Source organism: Gastrolobium bilobum, unplaced genomic scaffold (assembly GCF_033153095.1).
Source record: "Gastrolobium bilobum isolate Gb01-03AN ecotype WA unplaced genomic scaffold, APGP_CSIRO_Gbil_v1 utg889, whole genome shotgun sequence".
Classification (NCBI taxonomy): Eukaryota; Viridiplantae; Streptophyta; class Magnoliopsida; order Fabales; family Fabaceae; genus Gastrolobium; species Gastrolobium bilobum.
Window position 1 is genome coordinate 225,372 of NW_026898706.1, and position 21,208 is coordinate 246,579.

Consider the following 21,208-nt stretch of genomic DNA (forward strand, 5'->3'; position numbering starts at 1 on the left):
ACGCAATGGCATCTGGAATCAATCTTCCTAAGACCTTTAAGAACTTCGTCATAAAACTTCAATATTAATAAATATATAAATATTAAAAAAATTAAACATTCTCTCATCGTCATATCAACTCAAAACTATTTTTAATTTCTGAAATAATTTTTCAAATAAAATGAAAGTAATTAACAATTTTCCTTCTTTTTTTCACCTCTGTTTTCATTCCTTGAGACAGCAAAAAACTAAAATGACAGCAATTGAAGAAAGAGGGAAAAGAAATAGATATCAAATCTCTGCAGTCTGCTCTCATCTATGCATGAGTTTGATAAAATACAAACAGTAAGCGCTTACGGATACTAGCTATATGAATTACCCGCTAAATAACAGCAACTGTGGTAATTTACAGATCCAACAGATAGCATCTCCGCTCCATTGTTTTAAAATCCTGTGCCCCATCCCAAGAATAAAAAAGTACTAGTAATAGCTTTTGATCTGAGGACAAAAATGTCGGACGAAATAATTGTAGGTTAAGATGTAACCTTTGGCTGCAAGAAAATATGCATGTTACTAGTCCAACTATACATATACATAACTTTGGTAGGAAGCCATGGTATTGCAAGATTCAACTCTACTTACAACATACACTACTGGAAAATCATAAGTTACAGTGCACAAAACTTGATCAATTTTAGTCAACTCCGCATTCGTTTTCTTTGAGAACCCTCCTCATTGGCACCCTACATATAAAGTAAAAAGAGTAGGAATAATATTTACTGAAGACGGCTTGAAGCATATGTATAATTACCACACGGACAAAAATTAGTGACCAAGGAATATTAAAATGAAACAAAGAAACTAAAGTGGTAGACAATGATCTCGTCAAAATAAAACTGAAGGTAAACTGCATAGCAGAGACAACAAATTTGAGAAACACATACCCCTTCATCCAACCGAAATTCTTCAGAGGGGGCCATACTTGACTCCGATCTGCATTTAGCATGAATAATCGGGCCTAACTGTGACCTTTCCATGCCTGCTGTTGCTCCTGTCGGTGCATTGAGGTATACAGCTCCTCTATACATCCATTCCTCCATTTCATCACTGTAAAACTCATCGAAAGGCTCTCCGCATAATGCACATGTATTCTGGTCCTCTTCTGCTGGCACTGCCAACTCTTCATGATCTTGCTTTTCCTCTGTGGTTTCAATTGGCAAAAAGCCCGGAACTGAATCTGTGCCCAATGCCTCTGCACCACTAAGCCACATCCTGTCACTCACAAACCACTTACGAGAGGGCTTCTGCTTACGACTTTTAGACATCCGGTTCTTAGTCACATGCCAATCCATATGACTACTGTGCTCCTCTTGGCATTTGAATCGGAGCCCACAAGTTGTGCATTGTCTAGGGAGATCGCCATATAAGGCACTGACTGCAGACTCATGACGAACCTTCAGAATATCTGGATTAAACTCAGTTCCAACAGAATCCTAAAAGCAAATGATGAAATCTTGGGTTGCAAAATCAAATCAACGGAGAAAGGAAAAAGAAGACATAAATGAACTTTTAATAGATATTTATTAGATACCTGTACAGGGGACTGGTTAGCCAATGAGATCACCCCTTTCGACATAAGTGAATTGATTAAATTAGTATATCCAACAGTTGGCTGTTGGCTTGACACAAATGGACTAGCATTTGGATGAGGCATCATCTGTGATGGAGCAGGAGGGCGACCTGAAGGTAAAGGTGGAAGGGCTCCCCCCTGTAAATGTAAAGGGTTATTTGCAATACTTCCTGGTAAAGAGAATTGTATAGCAGGTCGTGGATTTGACATAGCTTTACTTATAGAAGCACCATGCCCTTGCAAAGAGCTCCCATGACTAAATTGAGAGGCTGAAGGATCCTGAGATGGAAAAAACTGTAGTTGTGGTGCTTGGCCACGGTTCCTCTGGTTGGACGAAATCAGTCCAGCAAACTGATTAGGCAACTGATGTATCTTTGCTTTACTTGCATCCTTGTTCTCAATACTGTCAAACGACTGTTCGGGCATAAACGAGGGTTTATTTGGACCATGATTCACAATAGGGTTACTAGTATTTATAGCTTCGAGCTGACTCCTAACATGTTTTTGCAAGGGAAATATTGGATTTAAGGTGGGAGGATGAGTGGCAAGCACATTTACAGAAGGCCTTATTTCAAAAGATGCTGGCAAAACTGGTGAACGAGCCTCCATATTAGAGGGTAGACCAGAAACCATCCTTGACACCGCAGGTCGAATCCGATATGGGTTTACATCTGTATTGGGAATATTATCAATAGGAGGCATCAGAAGACTCCTTGCTCGCCCCCTATTATTAAAGAAATGTTGTGAAGAATTAGAAGGATGATGAGAAATCTTCCAATCATCATGAGGTTGACAGGAGCCAAGACTATGATTTATTTGATTTTGGAATCCAGATACCTGACCCAGGGATACACGACCATACTGCAGAAAGAATATAAAAATTTTCAATTATACTAGCAAGATATTGGCAAATCCTATCTCCTTTCAAAGTATACTATACTAAATTAAGTCCCATATAGATAATGAAAAGGAGTCAACCAAATTTAAAACACTAGAAGGAAAACATCAAGACCGCTAAACAAAAGCCATTTGCTGTGACCAATATATGGCTAAATTGTTACATACAATATTTCTTATGAAAACAATTGAGCTCTATTGAGGAAGCTCTGCCTCAAGCACACAAGTACACAAAATAATTTTTCTCTTTGATTATTTTTTATTCCACATAATGAAGGTTTAAATAACAAAATACGAATTTAAAATAATAACCACCCATTACAACAAGTCAACAACAACTTAACAAAATAAAACAACCCACTGCTATGATGCTTATCTCTAAAACTACCAAAAACTACACACTAACATATCCCTAACATAAATTCTAAAAGGCAGAAATTTACTGTGGAAAATGTTACATTAGTGAATATCTGTGAACTAAAATAATTAGAGACCAACTGCCAGACAAGTATTAAATGAATGTCAGACATTTCATTGGGTCTACTCAAACAAAGCTATGAAGATGCTCATCTCCAGAAAATTATCATTAGATCCACAGAAGCATAAACGGTATCTGACTAGAGGAACAAATTTAAAGGGAAAATGCAATATCATAGATCATATTAAAACAAGGGGAGGGTTATATTTACAAACTTTTTGTTTACAAACTACACTATGTACTCCCGGAAGTACACTAGGTTACACTATGTACTTCCAGGAGCACATAATGTAATTTGTAAAAATTTGTAAAAAAAAATTGTAAATGGATCCTTCCCCTTAAAACAATATACAGTTGAAAGAATAAAATATAGAAGTTGAGATAACATACAGTCGAAGAGGCAAATGCATCTTCTGCTATAACAGAGGAATCATCTACTTGAAGAAGCTGAGGTCCACTAGACCAACCCTTTCCATTATCTTCCTCTGCCAAAGTTGCATTAGCTGCAACAATAACAGGCCTATCCCGGGAGAAACCATTTGCTGATGGAAAAAAACCATTATTCCTACTATGGTCTACTAATGTTGGACTCATATCTTCCCAATCAAACTCCTTCTCTTCAGTATTCTGCCATGATGTTGACAACAACTTGTTGTCTATACCATTTCTATCCAGCCGTTCAACTAAGAAAGGCTTACTGCTTGGAGTTTCTTGTCTTTTGTCACTGCCATATGCATCAATTAGAGCTCTTGGACTTTGACGATGATGTCCATTACTAAGGCTGTATGTCATAGAAGTTTGAAATCGATTTCGACCATCAGCAGAATACTGCTTTTGCTGCCATTTACTCAACTCTTCATCTCTACCTAATATTTTGGCTACTCCATAATCAACAACAGGATTAGGAGACTCTCTCTCAACTATCCTGCCAGCAGAATTGTCAACTGCATAATCATCCATAGATGCAGATGAAGGCATATCAATTCCAATTCTTGAAGGTGATGAGGATATTCCAGGCCTACTACTGCTGGATACAAATTGATGCATCTTACTAGCTAGGCCAAAACTTGTATTACTAGCATTTCCTGATGAGTCCAACTTTTCACCACCAACCTGTGAGGATATAACCAAATACTGCGTCAGAATGCCACTGTATCTGTTTACAAGAATCCCCAATTAAGGGATAAATATGTTTTCTATTGAATGCTGAATATTTAGCAGTAGTCCCTTTTTAGCATCAAAGGATACAGTACTAACTCCTTCAACCCCCAGACATAAGCTAAAGAGAAAATTGGATAAATTATGTTTGTCTAATATGTTGCTACTGATACTAACAGATAAACAGAATCTTTTTGCCATTAATAATATGGAAATTGGAGACTCTCAGATGGAGACACGATCAAAAGCACTTACAGCCCATTTGGATGAACTTTTAAAAATAGGACATTTATGACTTGCCTTTTTTAGAATTACTTTTTTTAAAAGTTGAAGTTACGTTTGGATGGAATACATAAAAAGTACATTTAAATAAAAAACTTATTTGGATGTGAAAATTAATAAGCACTTTTTATCTATAAAATTAATAACAAGGATATGTGCTGGAAGTGGTGGTAATGAAGTGGAGTGGGGTTGGGGCAAAATTGAATTTTCCAAAAAATATTTGACTTTTGACTTCTGTTTTTTTTTTTTTTTTTCAGAAGCAAGGAATCTTGACTTAAAAAAAAAGCACCATTTTAAAATTTTGCATTTTTTAAAAGTTGCTATCCAAACACATAAAATAACTAAAAAGAATTTTATTTTTGAAAAAAAGCCCATCCAAAACACCCACTTAATCTGTCATCCAGGTCTTTCCCCCTCGGCCTCAAGTGCACCAAGACTTGTAATTTAGAGAGAAGCATCAGGGAAAAACAATCCCATGCTTATTAGAGTCAAGAACAAAAAAAAAAGCCCTAAAAGATTGCAGTGCTAGAGCTTAGTCATAAAAGCTTTGAAGGAAGGAAGAGGAGAGGGGTGAGCCAAGACGGAAGGAAAAAAATACAAATTTCACTGCCTCCTTTGACAACCCATCAAAAAATACCAGTCATGTCTATATTGACACCTCCATCCTCCATTGCTAAGCTTAGCATCAAATATGTCTTAAGTACACACAATGTTCAGAGAACATAATTTATCAAAAAAAGAAAAAGGAGAAACATTGTTGGGAAGAGAGAGAGAACACAGAAAGAACATGATGGACACGGAGAGATCCTGACATCTGAGATATAATAAGAATTTTGCCACAAAAACTACATCTGGTTAGGGTTACATCTAAACAATAAACAACTCAGTTAATGAAAAATACAACAGTAGAATAAACAAGCCTCATTCTAGTCCCTGTATAGAGATGTCATCAAAAAGCTTACACTATCAACAGTTGAGCGCTCCAACTGCCGCAAGTACTTTGGATTAACATGTATGCCATGAGTTGGTCGAGGAGATTCAGATGCCCTGATGGGATTGATGGTGGATGATTGAGTATTAACTGCTTGAGAAAATTGTAATTGAGCTTCAATCTTGCATAGGACAGAAGGTCGAAAGACTTTGGACCAGGTGCCAAAGAGATGGCGCATAGCAGGATGCAAACTAGGCTGAACCTGCCTGTATGCCTCACAGAAAACCTAGGGAGACAATGGAATGACAGGTTTCAATAACAGAATAATATAATATATACGAAAATAATAAAGCAACTCTGATTGACCTACTTCAGGCAGACGTAAAGAGAAGTATCTAACATATTCCTGACCAAAATTCTTCACAATACTGTCCAAAAGATAGAGTGAAGGAAGCTTTTGATCTGGAGGCACCTGCAAAAGGATATCTTCAAAAATTTGAAGCCCATATGAACAGTGGCATAGCCAGGCATGTAATTCAACAAGAGAGATTCCAAAAGTAAAAATACTAACTTTCTACAACTCATTAACAAAAATACACTATGAACTCAATCATAAAAAGGTTGTAATTGTCTTTACAATATATTATATAGTTATGGCATTTTGAGAGATTTGTTTCCTTTTTAAATGATTCTAAAAATGTATTCCCAAGCCTAAGTAATTAATGGAGAAGGTTATACTTACTACCATTTTAGACGTACCATTGTTACTACCTGTTTGGCTATCATTGTATCAATTTAAAATCAGCCATTGAAAAAGAGAAAAGATTAACTGTCATTGACGTCAAATTAATCAAACTATAACCAAACATGTAGTAAGATTAATAAGCTTAAAATGGTGGTAAGTATAACCATCCCCATAATTAATATTTGTGCACTCACCAATTTATTTATTTATTTATTTATTTTGCAGATTTCAAAATGAATTCATTTCAGCAAAGCTGCAAGTAACAACTTTCCATTTATGGCAGGCCTAAATCTTTTCAGAATAAATAGTATTTCAATTTGTATACCCTTAGACTTTCCCGAAATTGAATTAAGCACTCAAAATGTCGCATACTAGCAACAAAGCTTCACAATTTGTAAGGAACTCCCATGTGCTAGTCATTTAGATTGTACTATTTCCTGTTCTTTAAGTGGCAAGTAGTACCAAATTGTTTTACATTAATACCCATAATAACGGTGAATTTAAAAACCCTGTCTCTCTCTCTCTCCTTTCAGTGTCAGAACGAAAGAAAGAAATTAAAACAAAATCCGAAGAATTAGAAACCAAATTGTGACATTCGAAGTAGCGGAAATTGAAACAGCAAAAAGAGGGATAATTTTGACCCAAATAAGTAAAACAGTAGCTTCGATCCGAATCCGAGGATATTTTACAAATCTTGAGAGTAAAAAAAAAAATTAATAATAATAAGAACTTTCTGCGGCTACGGAGACGGACCTCAAGAATCCGATTGCAAATTGCATCAGCGATGCCCTTGGCATGCTCCCTCTGCTGTTCGGCAATGATGGTGAGATCGGTGATGATGGGCTTCAAGTTGCATGTGAGTTCCGACAAGAGCAACTCGTAAATCTGCACGATTTCGTCGGTGGTGGGCGGCGGCACGGGGGCACCGGAGGAGGCCCTAACGTCGTCGTCCCTTTCCTTGAGGAGAGCCTTGAACCGGCCAACGAGAATTGAAGGGGGAGGCTTCTGGGCGATGGCGATCTCATTGCTCATCGGTTTTGAAGAAAACGTCAGCGATCTAGGGTTTTCTGGGGAAAGTATCAGATTTTGAGAGTACATGAAGCTCACTTTGGAATATGCAAAGAGAAATAGACAGATAGCTAGAGGAATGAGGGGTTAGGGTTAGGGTTTCGGTTTTATTAGTTGGGGCAAAATGACATAGGGTGATTGAGAAGTGCGTTACCGTTTTTAGCTTCCACCGTGATAGGAAGTAGTAGGAACCGATGCCATAGAGATAGAAATTGAATTTTCGTTTCTTAATTTGCAGAGATAGAAAGAATGAAAATGTTGCCGGGAGAGAGGAACACGTCTTTTAATCGGACGGTGTAGGAGTGACTATGTTACAAGCAACTCTTCTTGTCCCAATTTTGATTGTCGAAAATCACGCAAGATGCCATCAACGAGTTTTGAAACCTTTAAAGAGGACCCACCAAAATCATCGAATGGAATTATTAGTATTTTCCTTTTTTGTGCCGTTAAAGATTTTGTAACCTAGCTTAGTTTTATGGATAACAAAATTTTAGATTTTTCTTCTGATATTAATACTTTTTTTTTTATCAATCCGATTTAAATAAGCCAAGTTTGAGCTTTTATTTGTTTTGATTGATTAGCTCGTAAGCTCATTATATATATATGTTTTATGTGTGATTTTGATTTTTATATTATTAAACACTCACTTCTAACTTGGATATACGGAAATCAAATAAAGTTTTATTAAGTATAGGATTTGAGTTGGCGCATCAATTCCAACCAGTTAAATGAACTAAAAATGAAGTAGGCTCACTTATGACGGCTAGTGTTCGAAATTACCTAACGCTAAAGGAGAATAAGGTACTTCTATAACTCCTTATATAGCTTAGTATCAAACGTGTCCATCTAGTTCCAAATTTAAGAATTGAACCCTGAAAACCTATATGCTGTGCATAGTTTGTGATGGACCACTTCAATCTCAACTCTAGGTAGTTAGACTTTTGAACTTTTGTTTCAATGTGACTTGAAACTTCGTCCTATATACGTGATTCTACTTATGCATTTTGTTTATTTAAAAAAATTTATTCTTCAAAAAAAATTCACTTTTTATTTTGTATTGATACATAGATCCCATTGTACTGTCCCTGATATGGCCACTGGGTGCCCCCCTTTTGCAATTTAGAGGAGTGAAAAAGAGAGAGGGGAGATAAGAAAGAAAGAAAAAGTGAACATGGGGGCTAAATCACCTCCACATTCCTCAAATGTCCCTGACATTAATATATTAATAAATTATAAAGTCATCTAAGAATAGTATGCTCGATGATTGAAATTTGATAGAAAAAATATTAAAACATTCCAAATTTAATTCAATATTGTATATGATTAGAGTCATATCATTTTAGATTAAATTACACTCTCAATCTTAGTTATTAATTTTTATTTATATCTAACGACTTTAATTTATTAGATATATGAACCGTTAGATATTGATAAATTAATAATTAAAATTTAGTATAAATTTTTTTTCTTACAACCTGCCTCGATTATTATTCAATTCATATATTTTATTATTATTAAATCAGGTGTAATATTCTCATACTATATGAAAAATTATTTTAAAAAATTATAATTTGATTCTCGTACTATCGTTGAAACTTGAGAGTATTTGATTCCATGATCAATTATTATTTGATTTTAAAAAATTCATTATAAAATAAACACAAGCCATAAAAAGCCATTTTTTAAAAGTCATCCAAATAGGTTAAAAGTTAAATATTTTTTAAAAAATTCAATATTATCACAACCCACTTCAACCACTCCATCTCATTACCATCATCAGTACTCTTATATATCTAGTGATTTTATATTTAAAAATGCTTATTAATTTTAATATTCAAATAATATCTTTCTTTAAAAATATTTATTATGTTGGTCTGAATCTATTATATGCGAAATAGAGGCCTAATTCCAAAAGGCCTAGAGGACTCCTGTAACATAGCTGCAAAGGTATATCATCCCGCAAAGGAGGCATGGATCTCGCTGAATACTTGGCCACCACCAAGAACCAGTGAAAGGATGACAGATCCTGCTTGCCACCACACCTACTGAATCTACTATTGAGCCTAGGTTTGCCCCAGCAAGGAATAGCCTGAGAGGCCACCCTTCTCCACCAATAAACGTGACAATCGTCTAATAAAATATGGTGAGAAACAAGACACTCAGTCACTATAAATACAGAGACTTTAACTCCAGGTGTGATAACTCTCTTCGAATACTTGAACCTCCTTGAATACTAAATTGTTTGAGCATAAGAGTGATTGAAGTATCCTCAATCACTCTCAAACTGCCTAGATACGCAAAGGTGTTGCCTAACTATCTCGCAACACATTACATCACCTTGCCAAGCATCCCAGCATCTTGACAACAACACATATATCCTTCATTTTTCTTCATCAATATCCTTATCTTCAATTGTGTGTGATTAGAACCAGTCCAATTGGTGTTGGACCGATCATATGTATTTCATCCAAATGTAAAATAATTTTAACCTTTAGAAAAAGTCATTCTGAAAAAAAAAATCATAAACAATTATTTTAAAAAAAAAATCACCCAAACGGACGCTAAAGTGTGTTTTTATATTTTGGTTTGAAGCAAAATACATTATTAATTAAGCAGAATAAAACAAAAAGTATAAATATTTATTTTGTTTTTTCGTAACAAAAATTTCAGAACAAAGTTTACTACTTTACTTATTCAATGCACACAAGTATGGACCTTGAAAGAATCGGCTTAAAATGAATAGCCCAATGTGTATGGCCCAAAAAACGATCCTAAAATCTAAACCCTAAAACAAAACTCATGTTCGTTTTATTATATCAGTTCTTCCGAGTTACCTCAACACACTAACCTTGCGAGTGCTTTCTCCTCAAAGCAAAGCTAGTGCAGCTGCCGCACCCGCGCCAGTTTCTTTCAGGCTTGGTAAGATCTGCTTCGCACTGTTTCATTTTCCTAGAAAACGCTCTATTTATGAAATTGGATTCTAGGTTTCATTGCTTCGCTTTATTTTCCTGTTTATCTCGCAATTTACGATTGGAAATGGATCCAGAACATGCCCCTTTGAGATTTAATTTATTGTCTTTGGGTATCTATTTTGTAGTAATAGCCAAGATGGACTTGTTGCAATTTCCATTCAAATTATCATTATTGATTAAATGACGTGTTTCTTGAACAAAGATAAATAAAGGTTGAAAGATGTGGTTTTATGACTGGATGGAAAAAGCTCTTCTAGTTTGAGCTGTATTCACCCTTTAATTTTATAGGTTTGAGATTACTGCACTAAGAATAAAATCAAGGGTGGATACATCTTTCATTACCTACTTTAGAGATAAGCTCATTTTAAATAACGTTATCCTGATTGCTGATTCTTTTCACCTTTTTGTTTAGCATTTGGTTTGCACAGCATTTGTTTTTGTTTGTTATGATGAATTTTTGTTGAAACTTGTGACAGTGACTATGGTGAGGGTTAGTGTCTTGAATGACGCTCTCAAGAGCATGTACAATGCTGAGAAACGGGGGAAGCGCCAAGTCATGATCCGGCCATCCTCAAAAGTGATTATAAAATTCCTTTTGGTGATGCAGAAACACGGTATTTTTCAGTCTTTTTCTACAAAAAATTGCCTCAACTTATTTATCGTTTGCCTCCTAAATATTTAATTTTTGTCATGATCTGGTATATTCTGGTGGTTCTAGGATACATTGGGGAGTTCGAATATGTTGATGATCACAGGGCTGGAAAAATTGTGGTAGAGTTGAATGGTAGATTGAATAAGTGTGGTGTTATTAGTCCCCGCTTTGACGTTGGTGTCAAAGAGGTAGAAGGTTGGACTGCAAGGCTGCTTCCCTCTAGACAGGTAAGCCTAAAAGCCGCCTTTACTTCTTTTTTCTCAATTATGACATATTCTGGTTCTTTGACTCTTCTATAGAAGACCATAAACTGGTTAGTAATTTGATAATTTAATTGACCATGATTATTTTTACTGTACAAACTCTCTGACTTTGTTGAAGACGTTCAAGATGGTTAAGTTCAATACAATGTTGTTCCCAACTCACTCTCATGGTCATGCTTTTCCCCCGAATTGCTATAGAAATATTGGTCTCAAATATGAGCTTCTTTCAGTATTTGATTGTTGTATCATTATAATATGAGGATCGGTAAATTGATTTTTGCTTGTGCTGCTTTGGTACTTGTAATATTTTGTTTAGTTGGTTCACTTGGTTGTTTGAAAATGGGTTGGTTTTATAGAAGGGTCAATTTATTTCTTATGTAGGTGTGAACTGAACTTACTGAAGGGTCTATCATCAGATAGACCATTGAACTTTCTGTTGTCTGTTATTCTGTTGAATCTCGTGACTTTTCCTGTGACCCCTAACCATTGATTGCACGAATCATGCAGTTTGGGTATATTGTCTTGACTACCTCTGCTGGTATCATGGATCATGAAGAAGCTAGGAGAAAGAATGTCGGTGGTAAAGTGCTGGGTTTCTTCTACTAGGCAAGAATTTGTGTGAAGATCGCACCTGATTTCAGTTTTTGAGAGACTCGTCGATTGTAATGAAAGATGTGCTAGTTTTGAAGTGATATCAGTCACGGAAAACAAGAGATGTGCTTTAATATTTTTTGCGTGGTTATCAAAATCTTTCTTTCTTAGACTATAAATCATTAAAAGCGATTGAAAACTCGTCATAAGTCATTTAAAGCGAAAGAGTTACAGTTTTATGCCTTTATTTTATGTTACATTAAATTGAAATTTGTGCAATCTTTTTCAGCGCAAGTGGGCTTTTTACATCTGATTTACACTAACATGCCATGAAATACTAATTAGTAAACTAATAATTACCATTTGTTCAATGATGTTCAGCCTTTATGATATGGGGGTCATATGAGAATATTTTAATTGTCTATATGTAAATTAACGGTGATGGTAGAATGTATTAGGATAAATGATGAAAAAATCATTGATTTGTATCTGGACATACGAGATCTTTTTATATGATCTCATGTCCATGTTAGACTGATGAATTATTGTGTCAACCGAGCTAGATGAACTATATATGGTGAACCAACACTCAATGGCAATCAATCTAGGATGCAAAATGGTGGTCTATGTGCAGGTGGAGTGCGGTCACCTACATAGTACTTAAATGCTTGGAGAGAATGTGTGAGGATGCAATGCGTGAATGGTCAAAGGTCCTATGGGGCAAGTTTGCGACTTATATAGATAGTTGTGAAAGATTCCAAAAGTGTGGAGTGATATTGATGATTTTGCACGTGAGTGAGAGTGTACTCGTGGGAAATCACCTAATAACAATGGTGGCGGTTATTTGGAGAAAGGGAGAAAAATTCCTTGGTTTGAACATTTTATCCGGTAGTAGAGAATGAGAACATTTGGTATATATACAAAAAAGAAAAGAAAAAAAAAGAACATTTGGAATCATTTCTTTATTAGGTAAGATGTACATAAAGATTATGTTCTTTTCCATTATTTTTTAAAATAATTTTTATTTTTATTTTCAATGCTTAAAAGGAATTTTTGAGAAAAAAAAATATTTGATAATTTTCCTTATTTTTATACATAAGAGAGAGTATATTTAATAAATAATGTGTACTTAATATTAATAACATATTTTATGTTATTTATATTTTGATCTGGAATAATAATATTAATATGAGGGCGTAAATGAACCGAGCAGCTTGTCAAAGGCCCAAAGTTTGGCTTACTTTAAGTTTAGCCTGGCTTATTTAATAGATAGAACAGACTCAAGCTTTAAAAAAAAACTTGCTTAGCAAACAAGGCCAAACCTAATTTAATGAGCCTTGGCTTGAAAGGCCGTGAACTGACGTGATATATTATTATAATAAATAATATATTTTTATATCACTAAGGGCTCGTTTGGATGAGCTTTTTTCTCTCCAGAAGTTGCTTTTTTTATTGAAAAAAAGCACTTTTCATTTTTAGTTCGTTTGGATGTCTGCTTTTAGAAAAAACACAAGTCACAAAAAAAGTCAAAAACTTACTTTTTTCTGAAGCCAAAAATTTTAACTTCTAAAAAAAGCAGAAGTCAAAAGCCAAATATTTTTTTCAAAATCTAAATATTTTTATAAAAATATAAATAACTTTAACTTTTGCAAAAGGACTTGTAAAATAAGGAAGAGATAAAAGTTACTTTTTTAAAAAGTGCAAACAAACGGGCTCTAAGTCATTAACTCTACTTTTTTAACCCTACTTTTACTAATGACTATTGACATTTTCTCACAGTCACAGTTTCAGAAACAAGTTCTCTACTACTGGTCTTTCCTTTCCTCCCTCGGTCACTCATATTTTCACGACTTTACCCCAACCTTCTATAGAATTTGATGCATTCATAGTCTCAACATTTGGACGTATGTGAGTTTGGAAAAAATACATTTTATAATTATAAATTAGCCAAACCAAGCTCAGCTTAAGCCTTTAATTTTTCATAGATTTGACTCGTTTAAGCTAAAGCTTAGCTCCACGTAGCTCATTTACACCTCTGGCCCACATAATACGAGGCTCCATTCAAAATCTTCTCTCTAAAAGCAAAGACCAAGTCAACAAATGTTGCTACAGTTGTTGCACATCTCAGCAAGCTCCTCAACATACTTCACCACCAAACAAATTCATCACCAAGGCACTAATGCAAACATTATCTCCAAGCCACCCACAAAGACCAATGAGGACAGCTTGCCGCCTCACAACTTGCAATCAACTTGGAGAGCATCTCTCCACAAAGCTGGTCATCTTTCCATCAAATTGGATATCATTCTACTATAATACATGTGTTAACCAGATGTACATATTTTCTTTTACATAAAAAATCTGCTTCAACCAAATTTGACTTGAGCTCCGGAATGTCTTACAGTTACATTCCCCACCTTGTTCCAATAAAGACCTATGGATTGAAGCTGCACCAAATCACTTTGGGACATTTGTGTAGAGGAAGATCATATGGTCAACCTAGATAAAAATGAAACTGATCATATTTAATACAAAATGTATCAGAAAAATAATTTAATTCTTAATTTTATTAATTTATATTTTCTGGAAATTAATTTTATCAAACATTATTTTTAATCAATGTTTATGAGACGCACCATCCTATTTAATCCGTTACACCAAATTGGCTTGAGACATACGTTGTTAGGTATAATACCTTTAATTTCTACTGGACAATTGTCACCATCTCATGTGATAAGTCTCTCAAATATTAAGTATAGACCTACTAGAACAATTAAATAAGGTGGCGTTTGTTATGCAGATTCTTTTTGTTTTGCTTGAAAAGTTGGGTGAGGAGAATTTGATATCTACAGATCCACCTTTGATAGCAATAAAAGTTACACTTTTTTGGGTAACATTTTTGCCCCTTTTTTGTTGTTAACGTGTAACTCTGGTACGGACACATTATAAATTACTCCATCGATAAGTTGATATTTTTTTGCCCGAGAAGTAAAAAAATAGCGAAATAATTTAGACGAAATTAACCCTGCTTTTTTGTGTACTATCTGTAAAGTTGGGGTTATTTTTGTAAAATAACCTCACATTCCTATTACTATTTCACAATCAACCAAACATCAACTCATAAACTTATCCAAATATTTTCAGGATAAATTTTGGTCAATCAAACATATTTTTGTAATTTACTCACAAAAAAATATTTCCCTATGGTAAAACTAAAGGAAATATAAAATTGTTCCCATTAACGCCGCATAAGAAAAAATAAAAAAATTCAACCAACAAGTATTTTATGCATTGAGAGGGTATTTTTAATTCAAGTAAAATATAAAAATAAATTAAAAAAAAATATAAAAGAAATATATAAAATTAATTTACGTAACATTTAAATGTATAAATTAAAAAATAAGCATAATTAATTTAAATAGTTTAAACTTAAAATTTTAAAAAAATACACTAAATTTTTTAATAAAAACTCTACTTTAATATATTTAAGAGTTTAATTTAATATATACTGGTGAATAGACATGTAACCATGCATGGAAGGAAAGAGACTCCGGAACAGCTGTCCTCATATGCATACACATATCTGATACTGAAACTTTGCCAATCCTTACCGTTGCAATGTCTTCCTCAGTGTCAGTGTGCTGTCTATAGCTTCAAACTTATGCTTGAAGTAACAGTAAAGCACATAGCGCAACCAAAGGTGGCAAACCATTTTGCTATAGAAGGAGTCTTGCTCTACCTCCACTCTACACCTCTCAACTTACCTCTAAACAATGGTGTTCCCTAAGTTCTCTCTGCTCTTCTGCCTTCTCTTTTCTTCCATTCAGTTTCTCTTAATAAATTATCCAGTTAAATGTGACAATGGTGAGTTCTTTTTCTCTTATAGGCATACTTGCACATTCACATCATGCATAAGCATACTCACTGAAGTTGTCATCTTGAGACTGCACTTACCTTTAATATTATCCTGCAGATGAGAAAGATAATCTTTATCAGGGAATCAACAAGTATCGAGCATCATCAAACTTGAAAGCTCTAACAAAGAACGAAAATGCAGATTGCCTTGCTGATGAAATAGCTGACCAATTCAAGAATCAACCCTGTACAAATACAACAGGTGCTAACACAGTACCAGGCACAGAACCTCAATTCTCCAACTACCCAGACCTTTTAACTAAATGTCACTTGGCTATTTCCAACACAAGGGATGGAACTGTATTGCCTGCTTGTGTCCCTGGCCTTGTTCGGAGCCTTGTCCTCACTAATTTCACACAGTCTCTCTACTCAGATAATCTCAATGATACAAAGTATAAAGGAATTGGTATTGGTTCAAAAGGTAACTGGATTGTTGTCGTCTTGACCACTGACACTCCTGCAGGAAGCTTTGCTCCCTATAGTTTTAGTGGTGCCAATTTGATTTCCAAAATTGGTTTCATTTACTGCTCCATGATCTTGTTAGTTGGTAACGTTTTCCTGTTATGAGAACCTCGAGGATGGCTCTTGGCAATGCTTCATTGTTACAATTTTGTTACCAATCAAAAGCCCACCCATAAAAGTATTATTTGTGTCAGTGAAAACTGAAAATAATGAACACAACTACTTTTAGTGGAAAATTGAGAGATCCTTGTGTAACTCTTGTTTCAGTATTGCGCTTGTCTATAGAATGCAAGGCTAACACGAATAGGAGAAAGAAAACGTTCCCAAAGGGCTGTTATTTTATTCTTGTCATTATCATCAATAATATCAATTTTGAGCTTGGAAGTTTTGATACAAATCACAAGTCCAATTGGAGGTGCATAACATAGAGCTAACAGAAAACAGGCTACTTCTATTAACAAGGAAAAAAGCATATTAGATGAGACAGACTCCATTGTTCTGAATTTTCATTTTTCGCATTCCTTCTTTAGAAACACAATCTTAACCGCCAGCAACGCTCATATTTCTTGCATCTGCCACTATTTTCCTCCACACCAGACAAAGTCAATTATAGCATATTCTTGGATGAGAAATTATTTAAAATATACTCATCACAAATTCAAGCTGCCTTCAATTTGGGGGGATTGACAGACAGGTATCTTCCAATCATGAGCATCAGAATCCATGTGGACTTTGTGATCTTCTCCTTTACCATCATAAGTAATGCAGAGCTGAGAACAGTTTTCAATATTTGCGCCTGTAATCCATTGAAAAATCCCAACAGGCCTTCTCTTCTCCAAATAGTATAGATTGCTCCAGAGATTGTCCTCCGTGCCTTCTTCTCAGCTTCTGTACTCTTATCATCATCTGAATCAGCAGCCTGAATCATCACCTTACACCTATTGGCAATTTAAAACAATTTCCATTAGGAGCTCCACAACATAGCATAACCAAAGAAAAAGCCAATGTATCACTTTAGTTATTTTTCACAAGATACATATCCATAAACCATAGATCTGCATAAAGTTAAATAAATTAGTTTTTTTCCCTCCATTTGCATAATATTCACTAGAATCAGTTATGCAAGTAAAAATGTCTAGGGGGAAATAATTTAAATTGACCATCCACCTGATAGCTGGGTATGTCAAGCACGTAGCAGCACATTTCGAAACTGCACCCAGCATGAAAGCAGAAAATGCAGAAAGAACTTCCGGGGATGACTTTGTTCCTGTTTTCTTGCTCATCTTACCCTTTAGTAGTCTCTGTTTCAGCTGATCAAATGCAGTGTACTGTTGGGGGAAAAATAAATTCCATGTCTGAGTTTGGGTAGTCTACTAGTTCAACCTAATCTGGAATAACAGATCCTCTCTAGTTTTCATTTGCATAAATATCCTAAGAGTGATACCTGAATAGATGGGTTTGATGTTAAAAGAATAGATATGCCAAGACCGTCAAATGCCTCACTCCATGTACCCTCTGAAAGGGTCTCCCAGAGTCCTTTGGATTTTCCAAATTCACTTGTCTGCATCCTTGAGGATGCTGTATCTAAGGGCTATAAAATACAAGCAGATATTACTGAAGATTGTGTGCCTAACAACAAAGAAAGCATGGGTTTGGACATTGAGATCAAGCAATCAGGGACCGGTTTGTTTCTTTTTTTGCAGATATAATAATAGAACAATCTACTTGAGAGAACATACAGCATTAGTAGATCATATTCTTTTTTAATCTTCTTTTGGCAGATAAGGAAGTTGTTGCCATGAACCTTGAAACTCTACCCAAATCCTCACCCACAATAACCAACGCAACTACTAAGCACAGGTGACTCTTAGTTGATCACGTACTAGAAATGACAAACATTAAACTTTTCCAATGTCGTGACGTCTACATACAGCATGGCAATTACCCTCAATTTCATGCTAAATTATGGAAGCTCCCTCAGTTAACAAATTACAACAAGCAAATCACATGTAGGTATGTAACTAACAATAATATATGTCTGAAAACAATTACAATTCTGACTTGCCTGTGTTATTACTATTGTACAGACCCCAGCAGCAGTAGCAGCAATCAAGTTTGCTGCTGTTCCAACGGTATTGTTTCCAGTTTTTTTCAAATATAGCTTCTTAAAGTAGCTGTATCCATAGAAATAAATAAACGACGAAATAAAGGACTGGACGTTTTTTGTCCCAAGGCCTTGGTACAATGAAAGCACCTGACGATTAGAAATTGCTTCCCATAAAACATCAGAAATTCTCCTACATGGAACAAACCAACAAAATCAAATAACCATAACTTACTAATAACTTTCCAGTTAATCTTGCTAAGATAAAAGCAAAAACAGACCGTAATATTAGCAATTGGAATGTTAAGATTTCCTAGTGTTGAGAAGAAATAACCAACTTTACTATGTTTTGACTTCATGACTCGACATTATACACAACTTCCACCATGTTTTCTTAAGGGCTCTCTCTTGAGCTTTTAAATTATGCTTTTCAATATACAAAATAAGCTAATCCAAACGCATACTTAAACCAAATTTATTCAATTTTTGGGTTGTGATCATATATAACCCATCTCTCTAGCAAACGTCTAGTAAATAATGTTACCTACTGACAGCAATATAGAATAAGCTAGTTTACATGGAAGATGGACAAAAGGCTCAGATCATGCTTACCAAAATTATCACTTGCACATGGCAACCCAACGCAACCCATGAAATATAACAATTAGTACATACATGTTAAAATACAATTAAATTGGACCCAAAAAGAAAACTAGATGAACAATTGAACCTGTATTTTCGCTGATGGTGAGCTTGAACTTCAGCTTGATATTTGGTCTTGCAAGTATCAAGTGGGTACAAGACGGTGGTGCTAACAAGGGATCCAATGGCACCAGAAGTAGCTTCTGACAAGGACTCCAGATCGAGTTGCATCTTAGCAAAACCCAAAGAAGCAGAGAAGCGAATGAATGAACACAAAGTGAATAGAGTAACAAGACACAAACTTTAGAGTTATTGGACAAAAGGGTGTTGGGATTTCAATGACATGAGACAAAAGCTGCTGTCTTTGAGAGCTTCAAAGACACCCATGGATTGAATAAGGAAGGGTATGAGTTAAAGGACAACGGTTGTATGTGGGTGTACTCGAGCAGGAAGGAAGGGTTGGAGACCAGAGAGCAAAGAAGCTAAGTGAGGCACAGAAAGGTAAGGATTGGGTTGAATTGAATGTTTAATTCGTGCTTCAACCTTCAATTCAAAGTTGAGTTGAGTATATTTTTGGGAATCGAAACGTACGGGGTTTTCTCGTTCCTTTCCTTTGCTGCTTCTGTTACTCATAGCACTAATCAGGAAATGGATAGGAAATTATCGTATAAAAAAAAAGGAATTAGAGAGAAAAAAATAAATAATAAAAATTATATGGAGAGTGAATTTTTTTAATTTAAATTTTAAATAAAAAATGTTACTTTTAACTATTTTGAGAATTATTCTTAAAGGGGCGTTTGGTACAGGAGAAATATTTTTTTGTCCGGAATCTCGATTTTCAAAAATACGATTTTTATATTCAGTTTACAATAATATCCGAAAATTAAAAATTTAGAAAAAATTCAGTTTCCCAGAAATTCTGGAGAATGACGTGTACATAGATTATTTTCGAATTTCCGGGAAATTAAAATTATAAATTTTCAGATATTATCGTAAACTAAATGTAAAAATCATATTTTTGAAAATCGAGATTCTCGGACAAATAAAAATTTCTCCTGTACCAAACGCCCGCTAAATGAACATTTTTTTCAAAAAGAAATTCTTGCCCGTAAATTCTCATTTTCAAACGTTTTATGTCCAAATCTACCAAGATACTGAGGTAGCTTCTTTCTTTTTCTGCCAAATAATATTGTAAGTTGAATTATATATTTATTTTTTGAGTAAATATTCTTTTTGGTCCTTAGCAAATTTCATGATGCCCGTTTTAGTCCCTAGCAAATAAAAAGGCTCATCGTTGTCCCTAAAAAATTCAAAATGGACCTATTTTAGTCCTTTTGAGGATTAATATGGGTCTTTTTTGAACTTGTGAGGGATCCACGATTTCAACTATATAAGTCCATTTTAAATTTTTTAGGGACCACAATGGACCTTTTTATTTCCTAGGGACTAAAACGGACATCGTGAAATTTGTTAAGGACCGGAAAGGATATTTACTCTTATTTTTTATATCTCCACATGTCCATTGTCGATGAGTAATTCAATTCGAGTTTGGTCAAACTCATATAGCGATATCACAAGATTAGGAATTCTGTTTCCTTTAATTTCTGTTTTATAAAAAGTTATAAATATTGGGATAGATTATTTTATGAGTTTGATGTTTGTCCTTTTAAATGACATAAATTATGTCATTTTAGAAGAAAGATAGACACAAAGGATGAAAATCATAGAAAAAAAGTGGGTTATATTTTTTAATATAAATTTTAAATAAAAAAATATTATTTTGTGTCTATTTCTCTTTTAAAGTGACATAACTTTTTATCATTTAAAATGACAAATATTTTTATCTTTATTTTTGCACTACTTTCCAACATTATATTAGAATCTTAATAGGAGAGAGAAATAATAAAAAGATAGTTAAGATTCTGATCTAAAGGAGAGTAATAGGGCTTTTTGACCCTTATAGCCCTTTATTAATTATTAATTATTAATTATCAAATTAACCTTCATCTAAAACTATTTCAAAAATTTAACTTCCCCAACAAACTTAACATCAATCTGCCCATATTTGACCGTTGACCACGAAACCTACCCGGGTACACCCCTCCCTATCCGGGTATTTTTTGAATTTTTATGCATACCCGGGTAAGGAGGAGTGTACCCAGGTATAGTTCTTGAGTTCTGGGAAATTGCTTGAATTATTTACCCGGGTAAGGAGGAGTGTACCCGGGTAAATCGCATAACCCAGCAGCCCCATTTCGAAACCCAACAAAGGGGTACCCGAGTAGAGCTGCTGGAGGTGTGTTGGTTGCGCGATTCTCACACCAAATCTTGCTCAAATTCTTCGTTTTTATGACCATCAGTTCGCGCACGTGTGAATCTCTGCCTTCAACCGATTGAATCTGCAGCCAAGGTTCATTTTTTTTTCACGGTTATCAAATC

General features: G+C 34.8%; 4 protein-coding genes across 8 annotated transcripts; 2 read left to right on the forward strand and 2 right to left on the reverse strand.

Annotated features, from left to right (window-relative positions):
* Positions 1 to 256: 256 nt before the first annotated feature.
* Positions 257 to 7,483, reverse strand: LOC133318520 (polyadenylation and cleavage factor homolog 4-like). Of its 5 annotated transcripts, none has more exons than XR_009752480.1 (8): positions 6,854 to 7,483; positions 5,726 to 5,827; positions 5,387 to 5,641; positions 3,375 to 4,097; positions 1,571 to 2,470; positions 924 to 1,472; positions 622 to 722; positions 257 to 530 (listed from the first exon to the last, which is right to left on the reverse strand). XR_009752480.1 is itself a non-coding variant. In XM_061520522.1 (8 exons), exons 2-8 carry the CDS (start codon positions 7,130 to 7,132, stop codon positions 678 to 680), a joined length of 2,853 nt encoding a protein of 950 aa, XP_061376506.1. In that variant the 5' UTR covers positions 7,133 to 7,167; positions 7,323 to 7,483; the 3' UTR covers positions 257 to 677. The 5 variants fall into 5 exon arrangements, 3 of the variants coding, with proteins under 3 accessions (XP_061376506.1, XP_061376505.1, XP_061376507.1); XR_009752481.1 differs by having other exon boundaries at positions 257 to 552; XM_061520522.1 differs by having other exon boundaries at positions 257 to 722; positions 6,854 to 7,167; positions 7,323 to 7,483.
* A 2,503-nt stretch (positions 7,484 to 9,986) lies between these two features.
* Positions 9,987 to 11,898, forward strand: LOC133318544 (small ribosomal subunit protein uS8z/uS8w-like). Its single transcript, XM_061520545.1, has 4 exons — positions 9,987 to 10,087; positions 10,617 to 10,754; positions 10,859 to 11,019; positions 11,563 to 11,898. Exons 2-4 carry the CDS (start codon positions 10,622 to 10,624, stop codon positions 11,659 to 11,661), a joined length of 393 nt encoding a protein of 130 aa, XP_061376529.1. The 5' UTR covers positions 9,987 to 10,087; positions 10,617 to 10,621; the 3' UTR covers positions 11,662 to 11,898.
* A 3,380-nt stretch (positions 11,899 to 15,278) lies between these two features.
* On the forward strand, positions 15,279 to 16,158 carry LOC133318519 (uncharacterized GPI-anchored protein At3g06035-like). Its single transcript, XM_061520520.1, has 2 exons — positions 15,279 to 15,510; positions 15,620 to 16,158. The coding sequence occupies exons 1-2, from the start codon at positions 15,420 to 15,422 to the stop codon at positions 16,126 to 16,128; spliced, it is 600 nt and encodes a 199-aa protein (XP_061376504.1). The 5' UTR covers positions 15,279 to 15,419; the 3' UTR covers positions 16,129 to 16,158.
* Positions 16,159 to 16,355: 197 nt separating this feature from the next.
* LOC133318518 (peroxisomal adenine nucleotide carrier 1-like) lies at positions 16,356 to 19,392 on the reverse strand. The gene is made up of 5 exons (XM_061520518.1): positions 18,858 to 19,392; positions 18,089 to 18,320; positions 17,468 to 17,614; positions 17,191 to 17,351; positions 16,356 to 16,961 (listed from the first exon to the last, which is right to left on the reverse strand). Exons 1-5 carry the CDS (start codon positions 18,998 to 19,000, stop codon positions 16,682 to 16,684), a joined length of 963 nt encoding a protein of 320 aa, XP_061376502.1. The 5' UTR covers positions 19,001 to 19,392; the 3' UTR covers positions 16,356 to 16,681.
* Between the last annotated feature and the right edge of the window lie 1,816 nt (positions 19,393 to 21,208).